The sequence below is a fragment of the Osmerus eperlanus genome, chromosome 11 (genome assembly GCF_963692335.1).
Source record: "Osmerus eperlanus chromosome 11, fOsmEpe2.1, whole genome shotgun sequence".
Classification (NCBI taxonomy): Eukaryota; Metazoa; Chordata; class Actinopteri; order Osmeriformes; family Osmeridae; genus Osmerus; species Osmerus eperlanus.
Genome location: NC_085028.1, coordinates 5,952,658 through 5,976,390, shown reverse-complemented (window position 1 = coordinate 5,976,390; position 23,733 = coordinate 5,952,658). Strand labels below are relative to the sequence as shown.

Genomic DNA, 23,733 nt, shown 5'->3' with positions numbered 1-23,733 from the left:
GGTGGATCCCAACCATATAAACCTCCACCTAGAGGCACCCAGCCCAGCGGAGAACAGCCACGCTCTGGTGTCAGGCCCCGTTGCAGCACGCCTGGCTCAGCACCCTACACAGGAGCACAACACAACACAGCACAAGCCCTGCCTCCCCCTGAGAGGAAGCAAACCTACGCACAGGTAGTGTCAGGACACCCAGACATTGGAGAAGTGAGACAACTACTACACCTTATCTGCAAAATAATTGGTTAATAAAAAAAAAAACAATATGCATATATATATAATATACTGACGCACCAACATACTCACCTGTACACTAAAACTCACACACACTAGTACACACACACAAACATACATACGCACACACACACGCACACACACACACACACCATTAGTATATGTATAAACAAGATATTAAAAGGGTGTAAAAACGTTATATTTGTAATTTTTATTATTAAAGAGGAAAATAGAGTGAGTGTATATATATATATATATATATATATACTATATACTAATTTTAATAAGGGTATTCCTCACTGCCTGATCTCAATTGAATTGAATTGTTTACCTGTCATTGTACGTATCTAATATAATAATTTCTTTTTTTGTATAACAAATGATTGAAAGTAAATCTCTCACGATTAGCTCATGGAACATCCAAGGTTTATACTCTTCTGTCTATGGAGCAAAGAGTTCAAACCAAGAGTTTCTCTCATGTATAGATGGCCATGACATTGTCATACTTTTAGAAACATGGTGTCGGCAGGACACAGACTCTCACTGTCCCCCAGGATACACAGACATCCTACTTCCATCCCTCAAACAGAAAAGTACCAAACGTGGCAGAGACTCGGCGGGGTTATTGTATGGTACAAAAGCGAGTTATCAAACCAATTAAAACAAATTAAAAAAGCACCAACACATATCTGGCTTAAATTAAACAAAATCACCATCAAATGTGACAGTGATTTATATATATATGTGCAGCCTACACTCCCCCTCAGGAATCACCATATTTTAATGAAAACTTTTTTGACAATCTCCAAGTAGAGATCAACCACTACCAGGCCCAGGGTAATATCTTGCTGATTGGAGACCTGAATGCCAGAACAGGATGTGAGCCTGACATGGTTGATGCTGCTTGTAAGAATCACATCTTTAGACAACCCTCACTGTACCATACCTACACGATCTCCCAGAGAAACAACCCTGATCGTATTGTAAACAAAACGGGCAAAGAATTAGTGCATCTCTGTCGCTCCCTAGGCCTGTACATGCTCAATGGTAGGACCAGAGGGGACTCTTTAGGAAGGTTCACATACTGTTCAACTCTTGGAACTAGTGTAGTCGACTACGCTATCACTGACATGGACCCCTCCTCCATCAGCGCATTCACTGTCAGACCTCAGACACCACTAACAGACCACTGTCAGATAAATGTCTATCTGAAAACAAATGGACAAAAAAATAACAAACAACCTGAGCCCTGCAAAATGTTTGAACTACAAACATCATACAAATGGGCTCCTGACAGTGACGACACTTTTAAAAATATATTAACTTCTCCTAAAATTACCAACCTAATTCATGATTTTCTCTCTGCAAAATTCCAAACAAATCAATCTGAAATAAATAGGGCAGTAACAGAAATTCTTAAAATCTTTCACAAATCCGCCAATAAAGCAGGTCTTACTAAAAAGAGTTATAAGACAAAACAGAAGCCCAAAGGTGATGAGTGGTTTGATGAAGACTGTAAAAACATCAGAAAAAAATTAAGAAATCTGTCTAATCAAAAACACCATCAACCTCAAAACACAGACCTGTGTCAGAATTATGCCGAAACACTGAGAGAATACAAACGAACTCTAAAGCAAAAAAAAGGAAAACATTACAATCAAAAGCTAAAATAAATTGAAGACTCAATTGACCAAAATCTATTCTGGAAAAAATGGAAGAACTTAAACAAAAATGAAACACTTAACCATTCAAAATGGTCACATTTGGAAAACACATTTTGAAAACCTGTATAAAGAAATGCCACTTAACAGTCTAAACTCTAACCAGAAACAGATACAAGATAAATTACGAATACTTGAAACAACCATCAAGAACAATCAGGACCCACTTGATTACCAAATTACAATAAAAGAACTAGAAGACAATATAAAAAAATTAAGATCAGGAAAAGCCAGCGGTCCTGACAGTATCAGGACAGAGATGCTTAAAAACAGCACTCCTGAGCTGCAGCAGGCCCTGCTTAAGCTGTTCAACCTGGTCCTTGAAGCGGGCTGCTTCCCTGAAATATGGAGTCAAGGGTTTATTTCCCCAATATTCAAGAGTGGAGACAAATTGGACCCAAATAACTACCGAGGCATCTGTGTGAGCAGTAACATGGGGAAGGTCTTCTGCAGCATTATCAATGCCCGAATGCTGGCCTTCCTTACGGAACACGATGTCTTGAGTAAAGCACAAATTGGCTTCCTACCAAATCACCGCACTACTGATCATGTTTACACCCTACACACCCTAATAGATCAACACATATACCAAAACAAACAAAAAAAGATTTTTGCATGCTTTATTGACTTTAAGAAAGCTTTTGATTCAATCTGGCAAGTTGGATTATACTATAAAATTCTCCAAAGTGGTATAGGAGGTAAAGTTTATGACATAATCAAATCAATCTATGTCAAAAATAAGTGTGGGATAAAAATTAACAATAAAAGAACGGACTTCTTCACTCAAGGACAAGGTGTTCGCCAGGGATGCAACTTATCTCCAACGCTCTTCAATGTCTACATTGATGAGCTAGCAGTATTGTTGGAACAATCTACAGCCCCTGGCCTCAACCTGAATAAAAGGGAGGTAAAATTCCTACTCTATGCAGATGACCTGGTGCTGTTGTCACCCATACAGCAGCATCTTGATCTGCTAGAGCAATACTGTCAGAACTGGGCCCTGACAGTAAACTTTAAAAAGTCTCAAATAATGATCTTCCAGAAAAAGCCCAGATCTCAGGAAAACAAACATATATTCACTCTAGGAAACACCACACTAGAGCACACCCTGTCCTATGACTACCTGGGGATCAAAATCAGTGCCTCAGGAAACTTTGGACTGGCAGTGAATGCGCTGAAGGAGAAAGCCTCTAGAGCCTTTTTTGCAATTAGAAAAAAATTCCATAAAATAGACATACCAATTAGAATCTGGACTAAAATATTTGATAGCGTAATAGCACCAATAGCTCTATATGGCAGTGAGGTATGGGGTCCACTCAGTCAGCATGACTACACTAGATGGGACAAACATCCAATAGAGGCCCTGCATGCTGAATTCTGCAGAATTATATTGAATATACAAAGGAAAACACCCACCAATGCATGCAGAGCAGAATTAGGCCGATATCCATTAATTATAAACATCAAAAAAAGATCACTAAAATTCTGGATACATCTCAAATTAAGTCCCCAAGATACTCTGCAATTTGAAGCACTGACAACCCAAGAATTGAACCCCCAAAAGAGTCCTTTCAGTCAGCTGGTCATGAGACTAATTAACCAACCAACACCTAACATTGCCCCATCTCAGACCAGCACTGCTTCACAATCACCGTGATCAGAGTAAACCAAATTGTCCAACAAACCAAAAAGGCCTATCTGGAACATTGGAACAACCAAACCAAAAAACAAAACAAACTAAGTTGCTATCGGGCCCTAAACAGAAACTATGAATTGGCTAAATATCTTTATACTGTAAAAGACGTAAAACAGAGACAGATCCTGACCAAATACAGGATCAGTGACCACAGTCTGGCCATTGAAAAAGGCAGACATAAGAAAACCTGGTTACCAGAAGAGTGTGTGGCCACTGTACTACAGGTGAGGTAGAGACAGAGATGCACTTTCTACTACACTGCCAACGGTACAGACATACCAGACAGCATTTCTTTGATAAATTTGAATCCCTTGTACCATCATTCACCACACTGTCTGATAATGAAAAGCTAAAAGTGCTCTTAGGGGAGGGACACACAGCCCCCCTATCTGGACGATTTCTAAAAGAGTGCCATGAAATCAGGGAAAACCTGAATGTAATGTGACCAGCCTTGAAATCCTATTTGTAATATGTGTTGTCCATCTCAATGTAGCTATTTACTTAGGTTGTTTTTGTTTCGATTTGTTGTTTTCTGTTCTTGACACTTTGTTGTTACCACACGTTCCGGACGATACAGACTGTTGTTCCTTATGTTGTTTTTGAATGGTGTTGTTGATGTATGGTTGTCTGTTATTGTGCGTCTTGCTTTGGCAATACGGTTGAAATGACTGTCATGCTAATAAAGCTGAATTGAATTGAATTGAATTGAATTGAGAGAGAGAGAGAGAGAGAGAGAGGGAGAGAGGGAGGGAGAGACAGAGAGAGAGAGAGAGAGAGAGAGAGAGAGAGAGAGAGAGAGAGAGAGAGATGTGATGAAGGGGAAGGGGAAGGGGAAGGAGGAGAAAAAGACTTCTGAATACATCCATGAAATATTGACATGGATATTACCATCTTGATCAGATCTTGATCAGATGAGAGTTAAGATTGATCATCTAACTGTGTCTGGGTATCTTCCACACACAGCCATCCGGGTGGGAAAAGACTTTGAATAGTTTAAACGTTTTGAATGTGCGCTTATTACATTTTCATAATATTGATCTTTTTCTACACAATTGGAAGTGTACCTGAAATGTGCCGATTTTGTGCAGCACACTGACGGCTTTAAGAAATCAAAGTACTTTGATATTCCTACTTTAAGCACAATGTTGTTTTGTCACTCAGACTCAGAGGAGACGCAGCAACAGACAGAGACCCCACTGAGAGGGAGAATGAAAAACATGTTCTTCTTCTTCTTCTTCTTCTTCTTCTTCTTCCTCCTTTAAATGATGCAGGCTGGGTCTTGTGTCTGTGCTTATCTAGTGATCACGCTACAGCGTGTCTTCATGCGACGAGAGATACTCAATTTCAGGTGCCAGTGTCTTTTCTGAGTCTTTCCCGCCAGATAACGATGAGCGAGATGGAGATGGGCTCCGACGCCAAGCGGGAGAAGCAGGCCATGTCTTTTCATCTTTTTTTTTTCTCTCTCTCTCCCTCGTTTTCTTCATTTTGTTTCTTGATAATGTGTTTTTTTCCACTGTGTTTTTTCACTGTGTGATAAAGCCAAGTCAGACTTGAAAACCATGTGGCTGAGATTGGTAATTTGAGTGCAAGATGGTGTTTTTTATTTGTGTCTTAGAGTGTTTATGTGTGTGTGTGTGTGTGTGTGCATGTGCTCGCGTCCCTGGCTTGCCTGGATTTGCCAGAGAGCATCTTTCCCTGACTTCCACAAGAGCCTCCCTACACACACACACACCAACTTAAATCCTCCCCTCCTTCTTCTCACTCTCTCTCCTCCCCCTTCCCCTCCCACCTCTCCCCCCCATCCCTCCCCACCCACACCTAAATCCTTCCCTCCCTCCTCACACCCTGTCTCCTGCTTCCCCCCCATCTCCCACCTCCCACCCCTCACCTCTCGCCCACCCCCGATTCCTCCTCACTCACCCACACCTAAATCCTCCCCCTTCTCCTCTCAACCCTCATCCCCGCTCCTCTCCTGCTCCCTGCTCCCCCCATCCCACACCCCATCTATAAATAGGCCCCCCCGGTGTTCGTCTCAACTCTCTCCAATATCCTGAGATCCCTGGCACCACCTGGCGTGAGAGGGAGCCGGCATCACGCTGTTCTCGCTCTCTCTCTCTCTCTTCCTCTCCTTCCCCTTTTCTCTCCTCCTCTTCCCTCGCTCCCCCTCACTGAATCTCGACATCTTTTTCCTTTTGTCTGAAGTGCAGCACTGCATGTTCTGTTGCTGCTTCCCAGTACATGCTCAAGGTCACACACGCACGCACACAGACGCGCGCACACAATTACACACAAACACACACCCTCCGCCCACTTCTGCCCGGCCCTCTCTCTCCCTCTCTTCCTCTTTCTCTCACTTTCTCTCACTTTCTCTCACTTTCTCTCTCTCTCTCTCTCTCTCTCTCTCTCTCTCTCTCTCTCTCTCTCTCTCTCTCTCTCTCTCTCTCTCTCTCTCTCTCTCTCGCTTTCTCGTTCTCTTTCTGTGGCGACGCCTTTGTGAAAGCAGCCCTGGTCTAATTGAATTCCTTCGCCGTGGTGATAGAAATTGATTGGAGAATGAGACTGAAGGACTGTCGCTGTGGACTTATGTAACGAGAGGTCAGAGACCCTCTGTCTCTCTACGCCCCTTCCCTCGCCCCCCCAGCCCCCCCCGCCCGTTCCACACGCACATGCAGACCTGCGCGCCACCCTCACCACCCACCCTCCTTCCACTCACTCCACCCCCCGTTAGCACCCCTAAACCCCCCATCCCTCCCTCCCCCCCGATGACACCCTCTCCACCCCACCCCCTAGCCCCCCTCCTTACACCTGCTCTACACCCCCCCCCTCACCCCTGCTCCTTCCATCTACACCACACCCCCAGCCCACCTCACCCCCCCAACCCCCCTCACCCCGACTCCTGACAGCCTCTCCACCCCCCAGCCTACCCCCCTCCTTCCATTGTCTCCACTCACCCAGCCCAAAACTTCCATCACCCAGAGATGTGAGAAGCAGAGTTGAAGCAGTGATTTCCATGATAAAGGCTTCTGGTGATGCTGGCTGTACAGGGTGGTGTCATGGTACGAAGGGAGAACAGCTTCATTCTCCTGCCCCCTCCCTCCCCCGCTAAAGCTGGGGCTCTGTACACAATACAAAAAGCATAATTTCCTCCCAAGGATAATTCAAGTAAACCTCTCGACACGTGCCATGAAATGGAATTTGTAGGTGAGGACGTGATCAAAGAGGCAGAGCAGGTGAGGAAGAGGCGGGGAGAGGGAGGAGAGGGAGAAGGAGAGGGAGGGGAGGAGGGGTAGTGGAAGGGGGTCTTGAGGGAGGTCTTGTTCATACAACAAAATCTGTCTGACTCTATCTCTATCCAACAAATCTCAACGCATATATTTAGAAATAAATTGAAGTGTTTGTTTTCTGTGTGTGTGTGCGTGCGTATCTGTAAATGTGTAGGTGAGTTTGAGAGGGGGAGAAGGGGGCAGGGGCAGAGAGATAGAGAAAGAGTAGGAGGGATAGAGAGGAAGGGAGGTAAGGAGGATGAAAGATGCAGGGAAAGATAGAGGAAAGGAAGAGATGAGATTTGGACTGAGAGAGAAGGAGAGAGAGAGAGAAATATGTGAAAGTTCTCCGTTCCTAGTAAGAAAGAGGGGAGATGTCCAGCTCTGGTCCCAGGATCAGACTGTCTCATCAGGGGTAATAAAGAAAGGAGATTGCTCTCCAGACAGGAGGAGACAGGGGGAGAGAGTAGACCTTTTCTCCTCCACAATGTAATGCACCAATTAGAGTTCCATCTAGCTGTTTTTTTCCCCTCCCTCCCCACCCCCCCCCTCCCCATCCCTTTGTCTATCCGATTGTGCTTTCAGAGATTGTCTTTGTGTGTGTCTTTGTGTGTCTGTGTTTGTTTGTCTATGTAGTAGGGGCAAAGCTTATTTGAGGAGCATTGCATGCTGGGAAAAGTACGTGCCTCTCTTTCTTGCTCTTTCTGTTGAACTTTCTCTCTATTTTTGTCTGTGTGCCTCTCTCTCTGTCTCGCTCTTACACACACACACTCTCCTTTTCTGCATTCTGTGTGTTCCTCTCTTTCTCACACATACACACATACGGGCGCGCACACACACACACATACACACTCACACGCTCTCTCCTTCTTCCTGCCCCATCTGTTTGCTTTCTAAGGGAGGTTGTTGGGGCAGTGTGCAGGACAGAGCTTGAATCAGACAGAGTGCACGCTGGGTAAAATACCTAAGTGAGGTTCTCTTCTTATTCTCCTCTCTCTCTCTCTCTCTCTCTCTCTCTCTCTCTCTCTCTCTCTCTCTCTCTCTCTCTCTCTCTCTCTCTCTCTCTCTCTCTCTCTCTCTCTCTCTCTCTCCCTCTCTCTTCTCCCTGTGCTCTCTCCATCTCTCCCTTTGACTCCAGCTGTTTCACTAGGACATCCTAAGGACAAATAGCATTAGGGTTGGCCAGAACTCTGTCAACAGTCCCCACGGGTAGAGTGTGTGTCTGTGTGTGTTTGTACTTATGTTTTTGTGCATTAATAAAATGCACATTTAAAAGCACAGTAACATATAGAGACAGAAAAATCTGACACACCAACAGGCAGGCAAAGACACACAGACAGAGAAACAGACAGGCAGGCAGACGTGTGATTATCGCTTAGCTCAGCTATCCGACAGGATAGAGTATATCCTTACTGTTACATTTTCAGAGAGGGTATTGATCTGCATCTCTATCAGTCTGTCGAGTGGAGTTGGATAACCTGCTTTCAGGAACAGTACCTCAGATTACATACCTGGAGGAGGAGGGGAGGGCTTGGGAGGAGAGAAGAGAGGGTGAAGGAGAAGGAGGAGAAGAGAGGAAAGGAGAGGATGGAGGGAGGGAGGGACGAGGATCATCATTGTCATGGCAGTACACTGAATCACTTCCCCTCTTGTCCTATTGACCTCCAGTCTCCTCCCTCTGTCAGGCTTGTCTATATCTTCTATTGACAGGAACATGAGTGATCACAGGAGTTATCTGGAGACTGGCAGAGAACGAGTCTGTTGTTCTACTGCAAAACACTGGGCTGTGTCCCAATCGCATACCTGCTTTTGACTTACGTACGGAAGTACATACCACGGCTACCCTCACAAAGTGCTGTTAAATGCAGTTCAAATACAATTGGGACATGGTACTTTGCCGTAACACGCCTTGAAGCCGGCACAGGTAGACTGTTGAACCCTTTGTGACATTGCTTATAAAAAGGGCCATACAAATAATGTTTGATTGTATTTTATTTGCTGCTATCCTCCACATATTGCATATTTGTTGTATTATTGAAAGAGGTCTGAAGGCTCCAGTTGTTTCAAGATGAAAAGGGCTAGATAATATTTCATTCAGTTCAGTCATTAAATAATGCCTTTTACATAAACTTTTTTTGTGATTTATCTGAGGATAAATGACAAAAGATCTAAGGATCCTATCTAAGGATTTCAAATGCACTTTCTGATTAAAAAAACTACAACAAAGAGTCTGGTTATCTGGGCTATGTAATGGATGAATACAGCAGCCTCTTTCTCTCCTCCCACATCTCTCATCCCCTCCCACCCCCCTCCTCTCATCCCACTGCTCCCCTTCTGACATCACAAGCTCCTACTCCTCCCAGCCCCCTCCCGTCATCCCTTCCTCTCATCCCCTCCAGGACCGTCACGGTCAGATTCAGGGTCAGTTTGTGGTCAGTACCTGTTGGGTTTTAAGGTCAGAGAAACGTGACCCCTGCCTACACAGCTTCCATGGTGATGAGGTTGTACTCCAAGCTGACCTGAGACTCATCATTGGCTGCATGTCATTTATTTATATATGAATATATTCTGGTATCATGGCTCCTCATTAGCTGACATACCTGTCAATCATCTAAATTACTGTCTCTTAGCTCCTCACTGGCTGTCCTGCCAGTCATCTAAATTCCTGTGTTATGGAAATGGCTGTAGCTGTGCTAATTAGCTCTACTGCTGTCTGTTAGGATCAGCAACAGTCGTTCAGTTAACCAGCCAGTTAAGAATAAACCAATACAGCGAACCAGTCAGTCGCCAACTGTCAGTCAGTCAGCCAGCCGTTAAGCCACCAGTCACTGATCAGAAAGATGGAGAGGTTGACAGTAACAGTCGATCAGTCAGTCATTCAGAAACAGTCAGTATGTAACAGTCAGTCAGTACTGTAAGTTACAGTCAGATAGTCAGTCAGTCATTCAATAAGTAACAGTCAGTCAGTGAGGAGCAGACGATTAGTCAGCTCTGCAGTCACTCATCTAACCAGCAAGCCATCCAGCCAGCCCCACCACTGGCCAGTGAGTCAGTCTGTCTGAGAGTGGGAGCCAGAGTGCAGGTGTTTACAAAGCGAGGCCTCCTCCCAGGAGAGTCCTTCCTTGGCCCGTACGTGTCATCATTCTCCCCTTCAGCTGAGGCACTAATCCCATCAACAAACACCACCTCTGCTCTGCTCAACGAGACGACCGTTCGAGACGGATGAAGCATCATTGATCTCCATCACGCCCCTCCTGAACACCGGCCTGTCCGACACAGGCCTTCCCTGGCTGGGCCCTGGATCGCCTCTAATCATGTTTGATTTTCCTTCTCCTGGAACAAGCCCCGAGCCGACCTTGAGAGTTTGTCCTCACCAATCAGAAAGGAGAGGAGAGGAGGGGAGGGAGAAAAGAAACAGGATGCTGAGTAGTGACTCCTCCGAGACCAGGATATTTCTTTACCGCTTTAGCAGCTTGTGATGTCAGAAGGGGAGAAGGGGATTCTGGGTAGCCAGGTGTCTGCTGTAGAGCCAGATAGGCACGCTGTGGAGGGCTTCCTTTGATGAGGATAGAGAGACCTGCCACAAAAAGGAAGAGAGAAGAGAAGGGGAAAAAAGGAAAGGTTCTCTTGCCCTCCGTCACCTGGTGAGTTGCTGAGAAGACACACTGCTGAGTTGGCCAGATGGAGCTGATTGGAGGAAAGGAGGAGCAGTGAGGAGTTCAACTGCTGTTTTGATGATATGGCTAAAAGGCCAAACCTTCGAGGGGGTGTGTGTGAGTGTGTGCGGAGGTCTATTTGTTTTCTTTCTTTAAGCAGTAATGCACATGACAGCTACAGGCAAGGGCTATTGCCAGGAGCATGGTCAGGCCTGAATGTTATAAATTCAAGCCTGGACAGCTACTCTGAACTGCTTATCTTGTCAAATGAACACTTGATCTCAGTGCTTCTGTTTGTTCTGCTTGGTTGTGTCTCCGACAAACCTCCACGAAGCTGTCTGTGGGCCCTAAACCTCCACGAAGCTGTCTGTGGGCCCTAAACCTCCACGAAGCTGTCTGTGGGCCCTAAACCTCCACGAAGCTGTCTGTGGGCCCTAAACCTCCACGAAGCTGTCTGTTGGCCCTAAACCTCCACGAAGCTGTCTGTGGGCCCTAAACCTCCACGAAGATGTCTGTGGGCCCTAAACCTCCACGAAGCTGTCTGTGGGCCCTAAACCTCCACGAAGCTGTCTGTGGGCACTAAACCTCCACGAAGCTGTCTGTGGGCCCTAAACCTCCACGAAGCTGTCTGTGGGCCCTAAACCTCCACGAAGCTGTCTGTGGGCCCTAAACCTAAACGAAGCTGTCTGTGGGCCCTAAACCTCCACGAAGCTGTCTGTGGGCCCTAAACCTCCACGAAGCTGTCTGTGGGCCCTAAACCTCCACGAAGCTGTCTGTTGGCCCTAAACCTCCACGAAGATGTCTGTGGGCCCTAAACCTCCACGAAGCTGTCTGTGGGCCCTAAACCTCCACGAAGCTGTCTGTGGGCCCTAAACCTCCACGAAGCTGTCTGTGGGCCCTAAACCTCCACGAAGCTGTCTGTGGGCCCTAAACCTCCACGAAGCTGTCTGTTGGCCCTAAACCTCCACGAAGCTGTCTGTGGGCCCTAAACCTCCACGAAGCTGTCTGTGGGCCCTAAACCTCCACGAAGCTGTCTGTGGGCCCTAAACCTCCATGAAGCTGTCTGTGGGCCCTAAACCTCCACGAAGCTGTCTGTTGGCCCTAAACCTCCACGAAGCTGTCTGTGGGCCCTAAACCTCCACGAAGCTGTCTGTGGGCCCTAAACCTCCACGAAGCTGTCTGTGGGCCCTAAACCTAAACAAAGCTGTCTGTGGGCCCTAAACCTCCACGAAGCTGTCTGTGGGCCCTAAACCTCCACGAAGCTGTCTGTGGGCCCTAAACCTCCACGAAGCTGTCTGTTGGCCCTAAACCTCCACGAAGCTGTCTGTGGGCCCTAAACCTCCACGTCTGCGCCTTGCTCCCCAACGTTTAATATATCAAGAATGAGGCAATGTCATCGCAACACGGAAGTTTGGATTTAAAGGGACCGGCGGTAGCTTGTCACCTATAACAGCATTAACCTGAATTAGCTAAAAGCAAACAGTAGCTAACTGTTTCTCCTTAAAATAATCGATCATAAAAAAATTGTCATAATAGTGTATTAATTCTTGTTGAATTATACAGGACAACCAACGATGGAGATGAAAATCCACTTAGAACCTAAACTTGGCTGACATTGCTTTTTGCCATAATGCATTCAGTTTGCCAAAAACGGCCCTATTGTCAGTGTCAATATGCAAAGGCTCATGGGTAATCAATCAACATGTCTCATGCTTTACATAATATAATTATTATTGATCTTAGAGAGCAAGAGAGTAAGATAGACGTTTTAGAAAAACGTCTATCTTACCCCCCACCTGGCCAGGAAACAATAGCAGAACTCTATCTGGTAGGATCACATCTCTGTTACTCCCTAATCAGGTTATGTACAATATGTCTTCCTCTCCTCATCAGGATCTCATGCTAAATCCTCCTCTCCCTGCTGTTCCTTCATTAAGGCAGGGAGAGGCTGTGTTATGAATCCCAGGCTGAACTCTGGGGATGGACTGATTGATTGAGATGCTCTCTGCTCAGTAGCACAGTCCTACCTAGAAGCATTACGTTGTAATAGAGATGTTTTCTCTCTCTCTCTCTCTCTCTCTCTCTCTCTCTCTCTCTCTCTCTCTCTCTCTCTCTCTCTCTCTCTCTCTCTCTCTCTCTCTCTCTCTCTCTCTCTCTCCCCTCTCTCTCTCTCTCTCTCTCTCTCACTCTCCATGTGGAACAAATTGACTGCTCCTTCACAGCCTGATGGATAGAGTTGATATTTAAATCAGTCTTCAATCACACACACACACAGACACACAGACACACACACATCACACGCACACACAGACAGACACACACACACCACACACACACCTAAACACACACACACCACACGCCATGCTCGTGCAGGTCCAGACTGACGTCTCCAGTTGGTGTGTGTTGTGATGTCTCATGGCTCTGCCTTCCTCCTGACACTCACAGACGGAGCGAGGGATGAGCCGATGACTGGTGGCGAGGACTTCTAACGCCTGGCGGATCCCTGTCCGACAGACGCGAGCCGCGCACGCTCGCACGCCCGCGCCCCCGCCAGAGAGAGAGAGAGAGGGCTGAGCCTATGGCGGCCACAAAAGATCTTCTCTCCCACCCCCTACGGTAGGCTGCCATGGCAACAGAGAGGAGGAGAAGGAGGGAGGGGAGGAGGGGTTCGGGGAGGGGGCATCGGGAAGGGGGTGGGAGGTGTTGAATGTCGGTAAGGGAGGTGGTTGGGTGGGCGGGCGCTTGTGTGCTGAGTGACCTTGCCTTCAGCATGGAGAGCACAGCTGCCATGTCAGCTTAAACAGCTGTGAAGACTTTAGCTCGGAGGGTTAATACTGCGGTGTGAAGCTTTAGCTGCAAATACACACAACACAATGTAATACATAAACGTGCTTCAAATATAGAAACGATGCAAAAAGAAAAGTACACATACCCCGAAAACAAATGCAACAAAAAAAACGCTGCATCCAGTTTATGCAACGGAAGTTCTCCAGGCCTCTAGGGGGAGGGCTAAGTGGAACAGCTTGATTTTCGACCCCATGGAGTTAGAGAGAGAGAGAGAGAGAGAGAGAGAGAGAGAGAGAGAGAGACAGAGAGAGACAGAGAGAGACAGAGAGACAGAGAGACAGAGAGACAGAGAGAGAGAGAGAGAGAGAGAGAGAGAGAGAGATGAGAGAGAGAGAGAGAGAGAGAGAGAGAGAGAGAGAGAGAGAGAGAGAGAGAGAGCAGATGAGAGGTTTGTTTTTTTCAGGACCAAAAGTGAAGTAAAGAGGCAACATAAAAGGTTAATATGCTCTTTTACAGTATTTTAACAGAGAAACAGGTTTATGTAGGGGTCAAAAATCAAGCTGTTCCACGTAGCCCTCCCCCTAGAGGCCTGGAGAACTTCCGTTGCATAAACTGGATGCTGCAGGTTTTTTTTTGCATTTGTTTTCGGGGTTTGTGTGCTTTTCTTTTTGCATCGTTTCTATTTTTGCAGCACATTTATGTATTTCATTGTGTTGTGTGTATTTGCAGCGCATTTGAATTCTGCACGTGTTGTCAAATTAATGAAGATGTTTTCTTAATTGTCTCTTAATTGTTTTGTCTATTTGCATGTTTTCTTAAGTTGCAGGGCGTTTGCCCCTGTTGCCCACCATACAGTTGTCACCTTTACTCTAATGCCCACTAATGAAGAGACCAATCATGACAAATAACTCTGAACTGGATGTGTGTGTGCTGTGTACCTGTGTATGTGTGTGTGCACACCTGTGTGTGTGTGTGTGCACCTGTGTGTGTGTGTGTGTGTGCACCTGTGTGTGTGTGTGTGTGTGTGTGTGTGTGTGTGCAGAAGCTACCTAATAGAGGTCTAATGGCCACCGTGTTTGCTTGGGTGCAGCTGCTGTGTGATGTTTAGCTGTAGCAGGTAGACACAGTTATTACCTCCAGTTCAGCTGGAGACACCAGCCCTCTGCTGACAAGCTGGGGATTACTCAGGTGATCGCTTGTCATTGGCTGGTGCATCAACTCCAGGACGCTTAATTAGAGGAAGTGAGAACTACATTAGGTCACAGCGTTGTTTCCTTCCTAACTACAGGTCAAAGGTCATCCTGGCATATGGACTTGCAGTGAGACAACCAGGAGTTGGGGTGGGGGGTCATTAGCACTCTGTGTCTGTGTGTGTGTGTTTGTGTGTGTGTGTGACAGACCGCCAAAACTATTTAAAACCAGGCATTTGACCACATACGATAAGTGTATGTAAACACATGTGGAGAGATGTCAGGAGCAACGAACGAGAGCACAACAACACCAAGTGCACAAGAAGGCAAACATACAGGACACACACACAGATACCTGGATGACAAGAGCGCAAGGACACAACTAGGGAACAAGGACACAAGCAAACCAATAGGGAACAAGGACACAAGGAAACAACTAGAGCGGACTAGCAAGAACACAAATACACAGCTATGGAATAAGAGACCAACTCCTGAAAGTCACATTAACTCCAGTCAACCAGTTTTGCTATCTCCCGATCAATAATCAACTGCAGCATTGATTTTGACTCTGACCAAGGAACATTGTGTTACATAATTTAGGCAAATCTGTCTTATTATCGTTTTATTAAAAATCAAATTTTCTTGCCAAGAGCTACTGAGAGATAGAATCAATAAAACAGCTGTCATTCAAAATTGAAGGGCCAATGGCGATCCAGGCTGGTGCTCATGGCTGCGTCTGATTGGAACAAAAGGGGAGGGGCTTGCCGTCTGGATGGACCTGGTTCCCACGGTGACTAGGGGGTTGCGTTCCCCTGCAGCAGGAAAATGCCCTGCAGAAACATGCAACCTAGTAAACTTGCTGTGTTACTCCTTATGTGTGTATGTGTGAGTAGGTGTGTGTATGTGTGAGTAGGTGTGTGGGTGTGTTCGAATACCCTTAAAATGCTCCCTTCCTTCCTTCCTTCCTCCCTATTAAGAGAGCAAGGACTGTTCGAAATGTCTTAAACCTTCTCTTCCGCTTTAGTAAGATACCTTGAAATACGTCACATAACGGTCATTTTTCAAGAGAGCATCTGAGTTGTCTTGCTGTCTTAATGGCGGCAGGTATTACCCATAACTCTGTGCGCCAGAACCCAAGCCAGAGAAAAAATAATAATAAGATGGCGGAACAAGTCAGTCAGGAGGTCCAAACTGGGATCAAAAGTATTCATAAGTGTAAGTTTCTTTGCTTTTTTTGCTTATTTTTTTTTAAAGTTACCGAGAAATAATGGGTGTACTATGTAATTATGCCATGATTGATTAACCAAAAAATCGTCTGAATTAGTTAGCAAGGTATCCGTTAGCCAGGTCGCTATCGCTATCGGTAGCTGAAGATTGTTAACAGGCTTGCTAACGTTAGCTCTGGTATTTATCTGTATTTAATGCAAGATAGTTAAGAAAGTGAACGGTTGTTTATGATGTGAAATTGTAAATGTGCATTGTAACTGCACACAAAATGTACTGTAAAAATAACCAATGCAAGTTGCAAAGCACGTTGAAGGAAGATGCAATTGACTGCCGTCTGACAGAGCGCGCTAGTGCGAGCACATAAGTACACGCAGCGCGATGACGTACATCCTATCTTAATAGACTGTTCGAAATCAACGGTTTTTGAGATACCTTCCCCCGAAAGGACCTCTCTCGTCAGACACCTGTCCAACTAGAGATAAAGGATTAGACAGCTATCTAAGAATTCGAACACACCCTGTGTGTGTGTGTGTGTGTGTGTGTGTGTGTGTGTGTGTGTGTGTGTGTGTGTGTGTGAAAAATTGAAGGGGGTGGTAGTGAGAGGGATAGAGAAAGAGAGGGAGAGAGAGGTATGGAGAGAAAGACAGAGAGACAGGAAGGGGAGAGAGATAGAGAGGGAGAGAATGAAAGAAAGACAACGACAGATTACATTTCCCTCCTGTTAAACTCCACATCAAAAAGAACGTTTTTTGATAAATATTGCATATCTGTTCATCATGAAATGAATCTGGGCTGGGGGGAGAAGGGAGGGCTGGGGGGAGAAGGGAGGGCTGGGGGGAGAAGGGAGGGCTGGGGGGAGTAGGGAGGGCTGGGGGAGTAGGGAGGGCTGGGGGGAGAAGGGAGGGCTGGGGGGAGTAGGGAGGGCTGGGGGGAGAAGGGAGGGCTGGGGGGAGTAGGGAGGGCTGGGGGGAGAAGGGAGGGCTGGGGGGAGAAGGGAGGGCTGGGGGGAGTAGGGAGGGCTGGGGGGAGAAGGGAGGGCTGGGGGGAGAAGGGAGGGCTGGGGGGAGTAGGGAGGGCTGGGGGGAGAAGGGAGGGCTGGGGGGAGAAGGGAGGGCTGGGGGGAGTAGGGAGGGCTGGGGGGAGAAGGGAGGGCTGGGGGGAGAAGGGAGGGCTGGGGGGAGTAGGGAGGGCTGGGGGGAGAAGGGAGGGCTGGGGGGAGAAGGGAGGGCTGGGGGGAGTAGGGAGGGCTGGGGGGAGAAGGGAGGGCTGGGGGGAGAAGGGAGGGCTGGGGGGAGAAGGGAGGGCTGGGGGGAGAAGGGAGGGCTGGGGGGAGTAGAGAGGGCTGGGGGGAGAAGGGAGGGCTGGGGGGAGAAGGGTAGAGTAAGGGGGAAAATTGGCATAAACAGAGCAGAAAGAGGGGGGAGGGTTGATCATGTGATGATATGTGCTCTCAGTGTAATGGCAGAGTAAATAGCAGCAGTCTTCTTCTCTCTGGGAGGACCATAGCCCACTCTCCAATGGAATCATGTGATTAGGAGCTGAGGACTCAGGGGTTATCTATTGGACTGCTGGATCCTAAACATACACACACACACACTTCCTTCCAATGCCAGGGATGGGTACCATAGACTCCTCTCCAGATGGGTGACGGGGTCATGAAGGCAGGTGGGTGACGGGGTCATGAAGGCAGGTGGGTGACGGGGTCATGAAGGCAGGTGGGTGACGGGGTCATGAAGGCAGGTGGGTGACGGGGTCATGAAGGTAGGTGGGTGACGGGGTCATGAAGGCAGGTGGGTGACGGGGTCATGAAGGTAGGTGGGTGACGGTTTCAGACCCAAATCAGACCATGTAGGCCAGTGCAAGGTGGTGGGGCTGGGAGGAGGAAAATGAACCCCTTTTCTCCTCTACCCTCCCTTCACCACACCTGTACTCTTTCCCTCTCCTCCCCCCTTCTCTTCTCCTCCCCTCCCCACCGCTCTCTCCTCCTCTGCAGACGACAGAGACTGATCTCTAATCACGACGCTCATTGACTATGCATGCTCTCCCTCCCTCGATCCCATCTCCAGATTCCTTTCTTCAGTGAGGAGGGAAGAGACAGGGACTCCAAAGGTTAACCGTGCTACACTGGAAACCAATTAAGCTGCCTGCTGGGTGGTACAGTACAATCCATGCCTACTGTAGCAGAGACCGTTCGGAACCACTCTCTGAACTCTGCTATGTGAGTTGAAATGGAGGTCCTTTTAATCTAATGGTGAATTGATAGGCTAGATGAGTCTGAGATTGTGGGGCGGTCTCCGATGTTTTGAGAAAGATGGCCGCCGCAGTTTTGGGACCAGATGAGCACGAATCCTCCATCGTCTTGTTTGTGGACAAACAATCTAGTGGTTCAGTCCAGCTGGACTCTCTCCTTCATGTGTGGATGGATCATTTTCTTGTTTGCCTGACAGATGCTGTGTGAAGCACCAACGATCGCACACACACTTACACACATACACAAACACACTCAAATAAACACACACACACACATACAGGCAGGCACCTACATACATACACATTCAAGCACACGTAAACACACAAGCACACACACACAAACACACAGACAAACACAAACACACACACAAAGTGCAGCTGTAAGTAAGTGCCCTGGCCTCTGCAGTACACAGCTCTTTATTGCCTCGTAAATGTCCCAGTCTGATGATGGACTCACTTGATTGGCTCAGCTCCATGAGGGGGCGGGCTCTCCAGGGACCAATCAGGCCTCCTCATGGTGATCTGGGGAGTGCTGATGAGAGCAAGACAGGATGTAGAGGTGCATTGTGGGTAAGCGGCGCGGTCTTTGGCAGGCTACGGCAAGCCTTTGGGACCAATAGACCTTGGTCCATGTCCGGCTAACAGCTCTGGAGTAGCAGAGGCATGTGTGTGGTCATTACGGTCCTGGTGTCAAATGACAGCCAGAACACAGAAGGGCCTGTGGAGAAAACCCTGTTAAACACTCCGCTTACAGCCAACACATGCATTAAACTGTTACCATGCTACAGTACTGAATCGCTGAGGGGATTGGACGGAGAACTGTGGAACTGCCGATGCTGTTTTCCCCAAACACACCAGCAGAATCATCCAATCAGCTCACTCCATGAGACTTGTGGAACATGGAGACTGATGCTGTGCCATAGATGTCTTCAACTGGGGTCTTATTTGTCTGTAGGCCATAACCTTAGAGTATGTATGTTATGATGGTGTTGGTTGGTTGGTACATTCATATAAAGCTTGTCACTTCTGTGACAGTGTGAGTATTGTAACACACTGTTTATATGATTCTCCGAAGAAAGGTATGGTAGAGATTGATATATTGACATGTAGGATGGTAATGGAAGTGACCACACATATATTCCATGAACATTTCCAGAAACAACCAACTCTCTCAAACACACATGAATTATTTGATTTTTAGACTTCTTCAACATAAGAAACGTATCGTATCGTATGGGTACGCCTGCAAAGTGTAACAGAAGGTGGTGTAACTGAATTGGTTAAACTCACTCAGTGAAAATTACTGCCCGACCTCAAAATCTTAATGCTAGCTGTTTGCTCGCTTAAGTGATGTTTATGAAAGGAGGTCTGAGAGGCTGTGAGTGAAAATGTGGGCAATTGAGGGTAAGAAAGATCCATGATTATGCAGAAAACATACAGCACCAATGCCGGAGTTTGTCCGCAGCCAAACCAAGAGTTATGTGCTCACCTCCTCACAGTTTCGCGAGCGTTCTCTAATGATGCTGTTTGTGAGCGGAGGGTGGGTGCTTAGTGGTTTCCTGGCTGGCAGTCTCACACGTCTGACCGTAAACGCCCGGTGTTCCCCTGTCAGCTGAGAAACATGGATATGTAGATGAGGAGCACCTTCGGGTGGACACGCTCTTCAACCCCTGTGAGGTGGAGATGTGACAGCCTCCATGCCCCTATTACTCCTCATCCTCCTCCTCTCTGTGCATCCCCCTCTCCCTCCGCTCCCCTCTCTCCTCCTCTCTCCTCCTCTCTCCTCCTCTCTCCTCCTCCCCTCCCTGTCCACCAGGACATGAATGCCATTTGCCTAAGCAAGTGTGTGTGTGTCGTAACAGAGCCTCGTTGTCTAGTGGATTGTGTTGGAATCCTTAACAGAGGGTTTCATTATGACAGACCTTTGGTCCCCCTTGGTTTGTTAGCGGGAGGAATCGGCGTGTTTGCATCTCCTCGCCCCTACTTCCTCGTTTGCATATCCCGTACTTCAGAGACGCATTAGAGACGCTGAGCATCTTTGAAGGCTTTTCATCTCCTGTCAGGCTATTTGTTGATGGGATACAAACTAGTTCAGTTTGCCAGGTGTGTGGGCGTGAGTGAGGGAGGGAGTGGGTGGGCAGGTGGGCGGGCGGGCGGGCGGGTGGTCGGGAGCGAGAGTTGGAGCGTGAGGTGGAATGTGCGCATGCCGAGATGCATGTGTGTGACCGTGTGTGTGTGTTTGTTGTGTTAAGAAGTCAGCTTGAAAAGTATGCCTCCCCTTTCATCTGTTCTTTTGGACAATCAATGTTGACATAACACAACAGAAATGTGTGTGTGTGTGTGTTGTTGTTGAGGATGATGAATCTATTGATAGATGAATACCCAAATCACAGCTGTAATCCCAACTGTGTATGGCACCCTATGTGTGAATAGGCTTCATTGGGACAATTAGAAAATACATGAGAAATAATTCTCTATTGATGAATGTACAATTTAGGTTGATTGTAAATAACCAGCTGATAATAACAGTCAGTGGATTGTTTCTCTGGTTTCTAGTCTTCATTTTAACTAGAGCACCACCTCGCTAGCATTTGCGCCCATTCAAACGAAACCCAACAAGAGCATAAACACATTAGTGTGCCTACAATATTCATCCTCTTTATCCAGCTGTGCGTGTATGTTAGGTATGGGTGTTTGTGTGTGTGTTTGGTGTGTGTGTGAGTTTATGATGTTGGTGTGTCTGTGTTTATCCTAGGTGTACATGCGTGTGAGTGTGTGTGTATATTTACATTTAGTCATTTAGCGGACGCTCTTATCCATAGCGACTTACAGTAAGTACAGACCTAGTAGGTGTGTGTAAGTATGTGTAATTGTGTATGTGCATACTACGTGTGTGTGTGATTCAGAGCTCTTGTCTCTGCTCAGCCTTCCAGGCTTCTCCTTCCAGACGCAGGCTCGTTGCCATCTGTAGAGTGTGATTGGCTGGCTGGTTAGGGCATCCTCAGTCTCCCATCAGCCTCCACACGCCTTCATGCCAGCCTGGCCGTCATGACGCCAGCCTGGGGCCCTCTCCTCTCCCTCTCTCCATCTCCCTCCCGTCCCCTCTCTCTCTCTCTCTCTCTCTCTCTCTCTCTCTCTCTCTCTCTCTCTCTCTCTCTCTCTCTCTCTCTCTCTCTCTCTCTCTCTCTCCAGTTACCTCCTCTCCCCTCCCTCTCCCATCCTCACTGACTCATCCTTCCCACCCTCCTTCCATCCCACCCGTCCCAGTCCACTCCTTCTGCCCTCCTCTCTTTTTTCCTTCTCTCCTCCTTATCCCTCCCCTACCTTCATTCCTTTATATTTCCTCTTTTTCTTAGCTTTGTCTCTCCTCTAGTTTCTTTGTCTCAACCTCCTATCTTCCCTCCTTCTCTGCTCTCACCCTCACCTCTCCTCTCTCTCTCCACTCCTCCCTCTCTCCTCTCCTCCATCCCTCCCTCCCTCTCTTCCATCCCTCTCTCTCTCCCTCCCTCCCTGGGCAGTGGTGTGTCAGTACCATGGCAGACCGTGACGAGGTGTCAAAATGCTCCATCGCCTTGCCAACCACGTCCCTTACAGCTAGACCTGCTGTCCACTCTCTCTCCCTCACACACACACTCTATCCCTCTCACACACACACTCTCCCTCTCACACGTATACACACACACACTCTTACATTTACATTTACATTTTGTCATTTAGCAGACATTCTTATCCAGAGCGACTTACAGTAAGCACAGGGACATTCCCCCTGAGGCAAGTAGGGTGAAGTGCCTTGCCCAAGGACACCTTCATTTTGCACAGCCGGGAATCAAACTGGCAACCTTCAGATTACTAGCCCGCTTCTCTAACCGCTCAGCCACCTGACTCTCTTCATCACACACACACACACTCTCCCTCACACACTCTCTCTCACACACATACACACTCTCTGTATCTTACACTCTTACATACTCTCTCTCCCTCACACACACACGCCCACTTGCTCTCTCTTGTCCCTCGCTCTCTCACACACATAGACAAACACACAGACACTCCCACACACGCGTTCATCCCAACTGTTTCTCTTCTGTGTGTGTGCGTGCGTGTGTTTGGTGAGGGTAGGAGGCAAAACGGTGGCAAACATTTCCACTACCAACTGGAGAGCAGACAGGCAGGCTTTCTGTTGAGTTGGGTTCCTATTCCTCTTTTTCCTTTGCTGTCAGCTTTCTGCTTTTCTGTCCCACTCTCTACCCTCCTGTTGTTCGATTGTGCAGCGTGGAAAAAAACGGCGGGTGTTTTTCATGTCTCCCGCATCGGTTGGGGTTGGGATTATAAAACGACCTCTCCATCAGACAGTCTCTTTCAAGCCTGCGCCTCAGTTCCAACTCTATTTCAGGTGCTCTGTGAGGGGAAGGGAGGAGGAGGAGAATCATGGTTTTCATCAATGCTATTGTTCTTCTAAATCCCTCCTTTCTCTCTCTCTTTCTTTCGCCTTTTGTTCCAGAGTCGTGGGTGTGCATAATGGTGTTGCGTTTTCTTCTGCATATGACAATCTTAACTGTCAGCCCTGTGTTTGGATTCTGTGAGAGGTGTTTGGAACAGGTAGAGCTGCTACAGGCTGCTGTGTCTACAGCACTTCTGTCTTCCTCCTCTCCTCTCCTCTCCTCTCCTCTCCTCTCCCCTCCCCTCCCCTCTTCTCCTCTCCTCTCCCCTCCCCTCCTCTCCTCTCCTCTCCCCTCCTCTCCTCTCCTCTCCTCTCCTCTCATCTCCTCACCTCTTCTCTCCTTTCCTCTTCTCTTTTTCTGCTCTCCTCTGTGACCCAGGCAGAGGAGAGTCTGTCTCTGGGCAGAAATAAGGCTGGACTGTGATTTTTGTGGTGGCGGCCATGTTCTGAGCCCGGGGTGCCGTGACATTCAGACGACCAGGATGTATGGCAGCCACCATCTCCCTCCGCTCCCTCCTCAAATGGTCTCCTCACTGTCTGGGACTTGATGGCTGTGTGTGTGTGTGTGTGTGTGTGGTATGAAGGCAGTTTGAGTAAGTATTGATGACTGTGTGTGTGTGTGAATACGTTTTGATTGGTTTGTGTGAGTGAACTTTGATGGCTGAGTGTGTAGGCTGTGATGGCTTTGTCTGTGTGGCGTTTGTGTGTATGTGTGAAAGGTGTGTGTGTGTGTGTGTGTGTGTGAAGAAGAGCGGTGATTGGCACGTGGGTGATTGGGATAATTCTGTGTTCATGAAAGCTGTCACATCCGAATAAAAAACTGTGTGTGTGTGTGTGTCAAAACTGAGACAGCCGTGAGGTCCATCTGTTTGTTACTTGATGGAGCCCAGGATTAGTTCTCCCTGATCCCTGGCCTGCTGTCTGTCTCCTGTCTGTCTCCTCCCTCACCAGGACTGCTCACACACACATACACAGTTTCAACCACTAGTCCACCGTCCTCATTACTATCCTCAATCCTCCTCAATTTAACAGTTGTTCAGATGTTAAATGTTCAGTTATATAATCCATCATAGCTGCTCATTCTGATCTCAACAGCAACTCTCCAAAAATGATGGCTCTGTTATTTCGGTGAGTGTGTGTGTGTGTGAGTGGATATGTGTGTTTGAGAATGTATACATGACCATGTGTGTCTGTGTGTAAGAGTGAGTGCACGCGTGTGAGCGCGTGCATGTGTGTGTGTGTGTGGTGAGCGGTCGGGCGTGGCCGCAGGC

At 47.5% G+C, this 23,733-nt stretch overlaps 1 protein-coding gene across 1 annotated transcript in view; it reads left to right on the top strand.

Annotated features, from left to right (window-relative positions):
• Positions 1 to 23,733, top strand: part of si:cabz01090165.1 (uncharacterized protein LOC100333421 homolog) — a 100,587-nt gene that overhangs the window by 46,054 nt on the left and 30,800 nt on the right. Inside the window, exon 2 of the mRNA XM_062472815.1 lies at positions 13,013 to 13,183. Within this exon, the coding sequence (XP_062328799.1) occupies positions 13,146 to 13,183 (38 nt within the window). The 5' untranslated portion in view covers positions 13,013 to 13,145. The remainder of the gene's footprint in view (positions 1 to 13,012; positions 13,184 to 23,733) is intronic.